This window comes from Colletes latitarsis, chromosome 3 (assembly GCF_051014445.1).
Source record: "Colletes latitarsis isolate SP2378_abdomen chromosome 3, iyColLati1, whole genome shotgun sequence".
In the NCBI taxonomy this organism is placed as follows: Eukaryota; Metazoa; Arthropoda; class Insecta; order Hymenoptera; family Colletidae; genus Colletes; species Colletes latitarsis.
The window spans coordinates 27,385,550-27,397,093 of NC_135136.1; the positions used below are offsets into that span (position 1 = coordinate 27,385,550).

At 40.2% G+C, this 11,544-nt stretch overlaps 1 protein-coding gene across 4 annotated transcripts; it reads left to right on the plus strand.

Annotated features, from left to right (window-relative positions):
• The first annotated feature begins 8,468 nt into the window (after positions 1-8,468).
• LOC143340200 (uncharacterized) lies at positions 8,469-11,374 on the plus strand. 4 transcript variants are annotated; one of them, XM_076761876.1, is made up of 9 exons: positions 8,469-8,884; positions 8,971-9,133; positions 9,274-9,518; positions 9,578-9,804; positions 9,879-10,142; positions 10,199-10,390; positions 10,466-10,707; positions 10,804-11,118; positions 11,177-11,373. In XM_076761876.1, exons 2-9 carry the CDS (start codon positions 9,051-9,053, stop codon positions 11,301-11,303), a joined length of 1,695 nt encoding a protein of 564 aa, XP_076617991.1. In that variant the 5' UTR covers positions 8,469-8,884; positions 8,971-9,050; the 3' UTR covers positions 11,304-11,373. The 4 variants fall into 4 exon arrangements, with proteins under 4 accessions (XP_076617991.1, XP_076617992.1, XP_076617993.1 ...); XM_076761877.1 differs by having other exon boundaries at positions 8,469-8,768; XM_076761878.1 differs by having other exon boundaries at positions 8,497-8,596; positions 8,751-9,133.
• The last annotated feature ends 170 nt before the right edge of the window (positions 11,375-11,544 follow it).

Here is an 11,544-nt window from a genome sequence, read left to right on the forward strand (position 1 = left end):
CCGCATACCGGCCCATCTGTCTCCTCGACGAGGTGGGCAAGCTCTTCGAGCGAGTGATTGCTGCCCGCCTCGTCGAGCACCTGTCGCGGGGTGCTCCGGGCCTGGCCGACTGCCAGTACGGTTTCCGGGGGGGCCGGTCGACGGTCGACGCGATCAGTCGGGTCAGGGTCCTCTCGGAGTCGGCCGTCTCCCGGGGAGGGGTGGCGTTGGCGGTATCGCTGGATATTGCCAACGCGTTTAACACCCTTCCCTGGGGGGAGATACGGAGGGGGCTCGAATATCATCGGGTACCCCCGTGTCTCAGGGCAGTCGTCGGGGATTATCTCCGCGGCAGGTGGATCGAGTATCCGGGCCGGGATGGTGATATGCGGAGGGAGGTCTACTGCGGGGTTCCGCAGGGGTCGGTCCTCGGGCCACTCCTGTGGAACATCGCGTACGACGCGGTGTTGCGGGCCGACCTCCCCGACGGCGTCAGTGCCGTGTGTTACGCAGATGACACACTGGTGCTGGCCGTCGGGGCTCAGTGGGGGAGGGCCAAGCGCCTCGCCGAGGAGGGGGCGCAACGCGTCGTCGACCGGATCAGGGGGATGGGGATGACGGTGGCGGTCCATAAGACCGAGGTGATAGCGTTCCACTCACCTCGGCAGAATCCGCCACCCCCTCTGATCCGGGTGGGTGGGGCTGATATCGAGGTAAAGCCCCGGATGAGGTATCTGGGGCTGATCCTCGATAGCCACTGGCGCTTCGAGGAGCATTTCCGCTGCCTGGTTCCGTTGTTGGAGAGGATGGTCTCGGCTTTAGGCCGGATCCTCCCGAGGTGGCGCGAGGGCGTCGCCCGGGCGTCAGGCGTCGCGGGCGGCGGCCTTTGCGCGGCGGATGACCCTGGTTGGGAAGGGGGCCCTGAGGGGAGCCTCCTCCCGCCAGGCGGCGATGGGTCGGACCGGGTGGGTCCGACCCACGGGGAGGCACCCTCGGTGGCCTGGAGCGGCCATCAGCTCCCGGCCGCCGAGGGGTAGAAACGGGGTCGCAGGCGGTTGCGAATTGGGGCTCGCAGCCCGCCACTAAATGCGGCTCCGGGACGGATGGCGGCGGGATGGAGTGGCCCCGTCCTGTCGCTATGAGACAGTGTGTCTACCGGGGGGACCGTTTGTCCCCCCCGGGGATGGGCGCAAAGCGCGGGCACGGGGAGGATACCGGAAGAATGCTTCGAGCGATTCCCGGTATCCTCCCAAATCGTGCGGAAGGGTCACCGTGGGGTTTGTAGTGGGTAGGTCCCGCGCCCGTCATTCTACGGGCGCGGGGAATCCCACACACCCCTCCCACCTCTGCCCAAAGAGGCTACTGCGGATGTCTGTTCGCTTCTTAGCATCGACACTCGACAGCTGGTCCCCGCAGCGAGTAGATCGACAAACGATTCCGCTCCGCGACGAAACCAGATTCTCCGAAAAAGGGTTCTGAGAACACTCGAACCTTTCGTTGAGAACATACTATTGCTGCTCATAATTAATTAAATCGGTGAGGCATATTATCAGCCCCAATTATTGACTGTACAATCTTGCCGAATAGCACGTGACGCTCGAGCTACGCGGTCGTGTGAGGGAATCGAGAAAAATTCGGTTCCCGCTTGGCGAGATTACCATCTAAATTTAAAAGACAGTGGGTTTTCGTCCGACTTTCATGTGACATTTGTGCTACGCGGTCATGAAAGGAGAATCGAGACAATAACCGTTTCCCGTGTGTCGAAACTTCAGTCTCAGCCAAGAGCTATGGCCCGATCAGTACTGACGACTCCACGGACTGCTGCATTTGACGCGGTCGTGCGAGGCTGACATTATCACAGACTGCTGCATTTGACGCGGTCGTGAGGCTGACTTTTCAACGTCTCGCTGCAACCAGCGGTCGTCGGAAATCCAGTTTCGGCCAGTGGCTACGGCCTACTCAATACTGATTTCTCCACGGACTGCTGCATTTGACGCGGTCGTGTGAGGCTGATTACCTTCACGTGACGTTTGAGTTTCACGGTCGTGTAAGAATTTGTCGCACGGACTGCTGCATTTGACGCGGTCGCGCGACAAGTTGAATTGTCCGCACGGTTTTGTATAACACCCCTAGGGTGGTCTCTGGCCGATGCCCTACGTGGGCTTGCCGTTTCTCCTGTCGGAGCTAAGAAATTCCGGACTTCCTAGCTCTCGACTTGCTCGAGCAACGCTCCTTGACCGCCAGTGAGTACGTACCCTGTACGTAGAGCAACGCATAATGAGCACCGTGGTGTATGCTCCTTTAAACGTAAGACGCTACGTGCGCCGTTAAGGGCCACACCACACCGCGTCTTGTACGCAGAGAACGGTGAGAACCTGCGGTTTGGACAGCATTTGGAGCCTTACAACCTCCACCTGTTGTTCTTTCCTACGGCATTCAACCATCGCGTAAAACGCGGAGAATTGAGAAATTAAATCCCTTCTTCCGCACAAGCGATAGAACGGGTCTCGATTTACGAGAACGTTCACATATACAGTCCACTAAGTCATAGCTCAGTTCGCCGAGCAGTGTCTGTAATCCCCGCTCTTGAGTGCGACCAGCACAGACAGGAGCGTGCGAGATAAAGCGAGACGGGCAACGCGACAAGCGTTACCAGGTATTTAAACCCAGCCTTGTCTTTCCTTGTTACAGAACAACACCATCGCGCGCTGGGCCGAGAGCAGCCGGCAGGTTTTTTTCCGATACTTGACGTCGGCCAATAGGTTTTTTTTCCTTTTTTCTTTTTTGTTGTATAAAATAAAATAAACGGCTTGGTCGCCACACGATCAAGCGAAAATACAAATTTAAGTACATCGTTTTTTTAATACTTTTTCCCAGTGCCCTTTCCCTCGTGATCTGGACCCCCGTTAGACCAAAATAACCCCCTAAGGGTGGTTAGGTCTTTAAACATAGAGAAAAAGTTTATTTAAGTCTTTTTTACATAAAATTCAATTTTTCCTAAGATTTATATAAAACATTTAAAAGATTTTTTATAAATTATGTCTATGTATCAGAACAACTATAAAACAAGAGGTATAATCATTATTATCCATGGGCTGATTATAGTCAATGTCTAACCGAACTTTGAAATGAGAACATAAAACTTAAATGTAAAGTTCCATTTAAATTCATTGAGCCATTTATACTCAATCGTATTAATAATATACATATGTACGCTCATACATAGGAATAATAAAAAAAAATTTGTTTTTTTTTCAATAATTAAAATATGATCAAGGGGCCTTAAAACGTGTATTTTCGTAAAATAAATTTTACAAAATTTTTTTTTCATTATGGGTACTTTACTTATGTGCGCCTACATAGGTCGGAAAGTAAAAATGCCTGGGCAGTCGAGAATCTCGACTCGAGATTCCAAATCGTATGCCGTTGACGGAAGGTCCGATTTCAGTTGTTAAGATCGAGAAGACAAATGTGAGCCTTTCTCTCTCGACTCCCACGAGGCGTTCCGAAATTACTTCGGGCAGCTTCGGAGAATCGAGAAAGAGGGCATGCGTCAGTTTGCCTTTGTCGACTTTCCGAAACTCCACGAGCTCACGTACGCGTGATCTGTCATGTGTGAGTAGAGCATCGGGTGCTGAATCTGGCATCTCTGGTTGGCGGCGGAAGTCTCGATTTCAATTGGTGGAGCCTGAACTCCGCGTAATTGCTTGTCTGCAGGTGCCGGCAGATTCAAAAGGATCGCGAGATGGCGAATTAGTTGGCGACGACCGGAGCGACGGATTCTCTTAGGCATTTAAATTTAACAAATACGATGATTCGCTACTATTTTCCCAGGCGGGCTTCGACACTCAGTAGCCCGATAGAATAGTAGGATATTCCGTGGTTCTTGAATATTCTTTTATATGTTGTAGACGGGCTTCGACGTTCAATAACCCACTGAATAAAAGAACATTGAAGTACTCTATTTTAAATTTGACATGCATGCTGTTGCCGTTCAAAGTATTGGATTCGGAAAAAGTATTAATTCATCACTACTAAAGTTGGAGTACTTTGATTTATTATTCAAAGGGGAGCCCTTGCACGGCTCTGATATATAAAAACGAGTTATAAGTGGTCGCGACCTATTAACCGGGCTCTCTTCTTCTGACCGACATATCTGTCAACGTAATGAATAAACTGACTGACTTTTTTTTTTTTTTTTTTTTTTTTTTTTTTTTTTTTTTTTTTTTTTTGTCGTGGGGAAAATCTTCGAAAGACTCCCTCCCACCTCCTTGGGGAGAGGTGGGAGGGGTGTGTGGGATTCCCCGCGCCCGTACAACGACAGGCGCGGGACCTACCCACTAAAAACCCCACGGTGACCCTTCGGCACGCTTTGGGAGGATACCGGGAATCGCTCGAAGCATTCTTCCGGTATCCTCCCCGTGCCCGCGCTTTCGCGCCCATCCCCCGGGGGGACAATCGGTCCCCCCAGTAGACACACTGCCTCATAGCGGCGGGACGGGGCCACTCCATCCCGCCGCTATCCGTCCCGGGGCCGCGTTTAGTGGCGGCTGCGAGCCCCAACTCGCAACCGCCCGCGACCCCGTTTCCACCCCTCGGTGGCCGGGCGTTCATGGCCGCACCAGACCGCCGAGGGTGCCTCCCCTTGCGTCGGACCGGTAGGGGGAGGCACTCCTACCCCCAACCGGTCCGACCCGGCGCCGCCTGGCGGGAGGAGGGTCCCCTCAGGACCCCCCTCCCAGCCTAGGTCATCCGCCACGCCGAGGCGGAAACTGACTGACTTGACTAAAATCCGATTAACGATTCTTTTTTCATTAGGAGAAGACGCTCCTTTTATTTACTGACAATTAGAGGAGTGGGAGACCTTCCCCTGTGCTCCGGTCTCCTTGCAATACCAGGTATTCCCGAGTATCACCTTACGCCGGATGTAGATAACATTCCTTAATTTATTTATCACGCTCGGCTAATAGCTCGCTTCAAAGGTATAAAATCTATATTTCTTAATCCTACGCGTGCTTAAACTCTATTACATTAATTAACTAACTTTTACTAACAATGGATAATTGATAATTGATTAACATATTAAATATAATAATTAACGTCCGAACATAAAATTACCGATAGATACAACGGTCAATTCTCGAACCAACTCGAATATAATATTTAGTAATATTTAAGAGTAATTTCCATAATCTAGCTTGTTACGCATTCGCGTGACGTAGGTTTGATGTACATACAGCGGCGCGACGGAAATTTATTGGAACTGGTTTTATTACCATCGAGTCCGCGATTCGAGCGAGCGAGATTCAAACGAACTCGCGTATTGTAATACATATTACTATTGTAGGAAATTCAACGCGAGCAAATCCAGCTGAAAACCGAGCATTTGTAGACCGTTACAGTTACTTTGTGTATACAATGTAGTTTAGACCGTTAGAGGTAGGCTGTATGTATGTGTCGCACATATGTATGTGCAAGAATCGATCGGCTGCGCGTGTCGTGGGGCCTCGCTCAAAGGATCGAGAATATTCCACAGCACGCGCCGAGAACTTTTGCAACCGGCAAAAGGGAAGAACCAAAGGACGATCGGAACCTGGGTATATAAGACAGGGCTCCGCTCGCCCGGCACTCTCAATCTATACGAGCTATCGTCCTGCACTAGAGAACGCTTTCCAATCTCAATCTAGAAATATCTAAAGAAAAGTAACGAATAAAGTTTGTTGAAGTATTTTAAACGTATCGAGCAGTTTGATTTTTGCGCGTCTCGCCGAGCAGAGCGGTTCAGCGCTCCACGGGCACCATCCCACCTCCTTATTTCCCTAAATCGCCGACCACGCGACACAAGCTACCAGGATGCCAGAAAAGCACCGAAGGTGCTTTCTCACACTATGCTAGATCACGCGTACGTGAGCTCGTGGAGTTTCGGAAAGTCGACAAAGGCAAACTGACACATGCCCTCTTTCTCGATTATTCCGAAGCTGCCCGAAGTAATTTCGGTCCGCCTCGTGGGAGTCGAGAGAGAAAGGCTCACATTTGCCTTCTCGCTCTTAACAACTGAAATCCGACCTCCCGTCTACGGCATACGATTTGGAATCTCGAGCCGTGATTTTCAACTGCCCAGGCATTTTTATTTTCCGACCTATGTAGGCGCACATAAGCAAAGTACCCATAATGGAAAAAAAATTTTGTAAAATTTATTTTACGGAAATACACGTTTTAAGACCCCCTGATCATATTTTAATTATTGAAAAAAAAGAAATTTTTTTTTATTATACCCATGTATGAGCGTACATATGCATATTAATAATACGATTTTTCAAAATCAAAATTCTTTAAGATTGAAAATTAATAAATTAAAATGAGAGTCCACTCTTTGCCAGTATCGTGCACGTTGTGGCATTTTTCAATAAGAAGAGTTCTTATTTTTATAACATAAACAAAAAAGTAGAATTAATAGTTGCGGAAATTAATTAATAATGATTTTCCTCGATATATTTTGAGTTAACCGTATCAATTTGTTATGACGAACTAAATATTATATGTTTAATTTGGCTTAATTTTGCATAAAAAAATGATTGTATCGATCCATAAAAATTAATAACGTGCACGATACCGTTCAATGGAAACCACGGGAAAGTGGTGGTCTCTTCCATCAGGAGGGAAATGTAAAAAATTGTTATTTAATTATGCAATGTGCAATATTGAAATGTTTAAACTAATGTAATGAAAAAAGAGCTCGTAGATACATTAATTTTTGATTAATGTACATACGAGCAATAGTCACGAGATCCCCACCATCAAACCGTTTAATAACAAAGGAATAGTGATCCCGTTTGCCAGTATGATACAAAGTATGGATTGGATTTTAAATTTGAAAAGGACATAGTCGAATATTTTTAAAGGTACAAAACATAGCGTTTTATTTTAGAACAGTAACATGACTTAGCAGGTACTATCATAAAACTGTTTTAGCCAGTTATATCCCTTTTTACCTGAAGTACAAGGTAAAAAGTACGAGGTACAAGTAAATCGAAATCCGAAAATCATTCACATTATATCAATGTAAATGAAGCGGTCTTTCCATCAGAGTTAAATACAAAATTTTGTAATTTCTGTGAAAACAGAATTTTCATTAGATGTACGTGGTGTTTAAAATTTTTATGTTTTGACTGTTTTTACAAAAAATACCATCCAGATTCATGTACTTCATATATTGAAAATAACACATGTTAAATGTAATTGGTAAATTCAACTTTAAAAAAAAATATTCGAAGATCAGACAAAAATATAATGTCACATTTAGTGTACGATTAAAATATAATTAAAAAAAAAAGATTTCTTTTAGCAGGGTTCGAACCTGCAGAGCAAAAGAAACTCGAACTTACAGCCAAACACCCCATCATTCACACCATACTACTTATTGGTGAATTTGGTTCTATTTTTGAAGATAAGTAGCTATAATAACTTTAATAATATCTTGCAGTAAAACTTAACCCAAAATCGGGTACCATTTCAACTTTCCCTTATTAGAATCGAGTTTTCAATTTGTTTTAGCGAAAATCCCAGCCGGTTAAGCTGCTTACTGCTGTTTTTAATTACCAAGCATTTATTTCTCAATTAACCCTTTGCGAGTAAAACCATTTTGCACATTATTCTAAAACATTTGTGGTATTCGTTTTCAATGCGATTTAAGTAAGCATATAATGTATAAGATTTCATTTAAGTTTTTCTTCTCTAGAGAAGATAAAGAAAAAGTTTATTTAATTTTTTTTACATAAAATTGAATTCTTCCCAAGATTTATATGAAACACTTAAAAGATCTTTTATAAATTACGCCTATGTATCGGAACAACTATGAAATAAGAGATATAATCATTATTATCCATGGGCTGATTATAGTCAAAGACTAATCGGACTTTGAAATGAGAACATAAAACTTAAATGTAAAGTTCCATTTAAATTCATTGAGCCATTTATACTCAATCGTATTAATAATATACATATGTACGCTCATACATGGGTATAATAAAAAAAAATTTCTTTTTTTTCAATAATTAAAATATGATCAGGGGGTCTTAAAACGTGTATTTCCGTAAAATAAATTTTACAAAATTTTTTTTCCATTATGGGTACTTTGCTTATGTGCGCCTACATAGGTCGGAAAATAAAAATGCCTGGGCAGTCGAAAATCACGGCTCGAGATTCCAAATCGTATGCCGTAGACGGGAGGTCGGATTTCAGTTGTTAAGAGCGAGAAGGCAAATGTGAGTCTTTCTCTCTCGACTCCCACGAGGCGGACCGAAATTACTTCGGGCAGCTTCGGAATAATCGAGAAAGAGGGCATGTGTCAGTTTGCCTTTGTCGACTTTCCGAAACTCCACGAGCTCACGTACGCGTGATCTGCCATGTGTGAGTATCGCACCGGGTGCTGAATCTGGCATCTATGCAAGCTACTTGCTGTCTGGTAACTAACTAAACGTGATATAGGGTCGAGGGGCCAGAGTGGGAAGACGTACGCTACGCGGACGTTACAATATCCTTTGAAAATTAATTCTTTTAACATATTTTCTATATAAAATTGTATGTCTATGTTGTATAAAAGTCATGCACAATAGTGGTACGCGCTTAAATGAAATTTAATCATACAGTATTTAATCCTTTGATAATTGTTTCTATCTTTTTTAATGATTCATCAAACAAATTTGAACGATTTATAATGTTTTAACTCATACGAGTGCTTATATTTATTGACATAAAGCGTGGTTTTTTAGATACTTTGCAATAGTTTTGTAAGTAATGGATCCATGCACTGTAACGTTTTCTTTAAAATTCGTTTTATGTATTTCATAATAAAAATAGTGAAGAGTAATTTAAAGTATTGTTAAGGTTCATATAAAAAAAAAATGTACGTTTTACTTTGCTTTCTTTAGTTACATTCGCGTAAAAATATTGTTTACTTTGTTTACAAGTATGTTTATTTTTTATTTTTAGTTTGAGCAGTTTGCTAAGTTTCTGTTACATTTATTAATGCATTAATCGCAGATTTTATTGTTATTTCAAATTTTATAATCATGGAAGAGTCTATAGATACGTTTGCATGGGCACATAAATTGGAATGTCCACCAACATTGTACAATGATTTAGGAAAAAAAATGTTAGTATATATTTCATCAATTATAAAGTTAATTTTATCACAATATATTGCATAAAAAGGATCTATAATATAATTGTGTATTTTCATTATAGACTATATTGTTGGAATTACAATCATTTATTCTAGTATATGTTTGACAGATTACGTAAAGGGCTTGTTGGATTTTTGTGGGATGATTTAGCAGATGTTATATTTACTTGTTATGAAACTAAAATTATACGAAAAAATGTTTTATTACATCGGTTGAAACAAGGGACACCAGATAAAGTTATTCAATGTATACAAAATATATCACAGATGAAATCAATTAAAAATGATTTAAAGAATCAAATATTTAAATTAGAAGAGGAATGTGAGCAACTAGATTTTACAGTTAGACAAAGAGGTATGTTTGCTATAAAAAATATAAAAAAAGATATCTGTTGAATAATTAATTTTATTTAGTACAAAAGTTACGAGATATATCAACTGAACATTCACAAATAAAAGTAAAAAGATATTTGCTCAGAATGAAATATGATCAAACTAATACACAGCTTTGTGACTGCAACAAAATGAGATTAGTTTGTCAACATTTAATGCCAAGCACTTGTACAAATTTAGATCCTAAATTGATAACAGAAATGTTAGGTATAGTAACAAGTCTTTGGACTGGAGCAAATAAAAGACAAGTATGTATTTAGGTAAAATTTGAAATATAATACTAATTGTGATGTCGATTACATTGTTTAAATTACATTTTTAGGTATGGGATACAATATCGCATAATCTTGATAATATTGAAGTACCTACATTATGGTATCACTTACACCAAAATTTGGTTGAAACTGTGGATCCACTAATGATATCAGAAAATGTAGAATCCTTAGATACAGATGAAAAAAATATAAATGTTGGTATTGTCAATATATATGGACAACATATTTCTATGGTTTCAAAACGGTTACTGTATCTTGCAAATGCAAATAATTATCAGCAAGGAGTTCTTGAATTTATACAAAATATTGAGGTAATTATATTTAAACATTAAACATAATTTTAAATTAAAATCAATTGCTATTTTAGACAGCTTCAAATAATTTCATGGATACAAGCGAATGGTTAGTATTATCATTGGAAGTTTGTAAATTAGAAACAGAACAAAGATGTTTACAAGAAGAACTTGACAAAATTCGAAAAGATTTGAATGAAAACAATACACTTACTTTCGACCTAAGTGAACTAACTTCAGAAATACAAGATATTAATGATCAAATTGTATGTTAACATTTTTCAACAATGATAGTTTACTTTGATATGATCACGTTTTACATTAATTGTAAATAAATATAGGTGGAGTATCTGCGAAGTATACAGTTGTCATTAAACCTTTTGAAGTTTTCCTCAGTACATCTTACGGAAACGAAAAAAAAGATATGTTTAGAATTACAAAACATAATAGCATTGAGGAATGGTGGATATGAGTGTACATGGTTGAACGATGATTTAAGTACTGAATTAAATACATTCTATAATACCTTGAATCTGAATGCATTAAGAAAAATTTTGTTAAGAGGAAATATTGGAGTTTATAGGTTTGCTTGTTTTCATGTTATAGAAACTTATTATGGCAGTTAGTGAATTTTAAATAAAAGTTAGTAATTAATTTATAAATTGTACAATTTTTTCAGGTATACAAAAAATTGTTTTAATGAAGCTTCACTGTCAATTAATAACTCTCAGGCTTCGAATATTAAGTGTTATTTTCCAATGATTCAAATACCAATTTACTCTTTAATAGAATGTTACAAAAATTTAATTTTACAATTTGTTTATAAAAAATTTGAATCATTAAAAGTTGAAGAAAATACAGATATATTTCAAATGCCTATATTAATGAACGACGAAGATAAGTCTCTTATAGTTAAATTGTTCAATTTATCAAAAGCTGTCAGCATACGGATAAAAACAGAAATTGATGAGTTTAACGAAATATTAAACGCTTGGTAAGTAATTAAATGTTTTTTATACATGAAGAACAGATATTTATTCTTGTATTTACAGGATGCGTAAAACAATTCAAAAAGTAATGGAAATTATTGAAAAAACTGTAGATGATGCGTCTTTTCCCGATTGGAGTGACCGTTACAATTTATTATTATATATGTTACAAAATCCAACACAGCGTTAAATGTATTATTATATTTTATTTTATGTACCAAACATTTTCATAATATAGCAGTTTTTAAATAAGCAGAACTGTTTGTTTAATTTACTTAAAATAACGTGTTTAAAATAACGTTAAATAAAGCTTGTCAGTATATAATAATATTTTTATCAATTTTATTTAGTATATTATTATAAGTTGATTGAAATTTTAAAAAGTATGAATAAAAACTTTATCCTTTAAATTATTTAATTATTCAAAGATT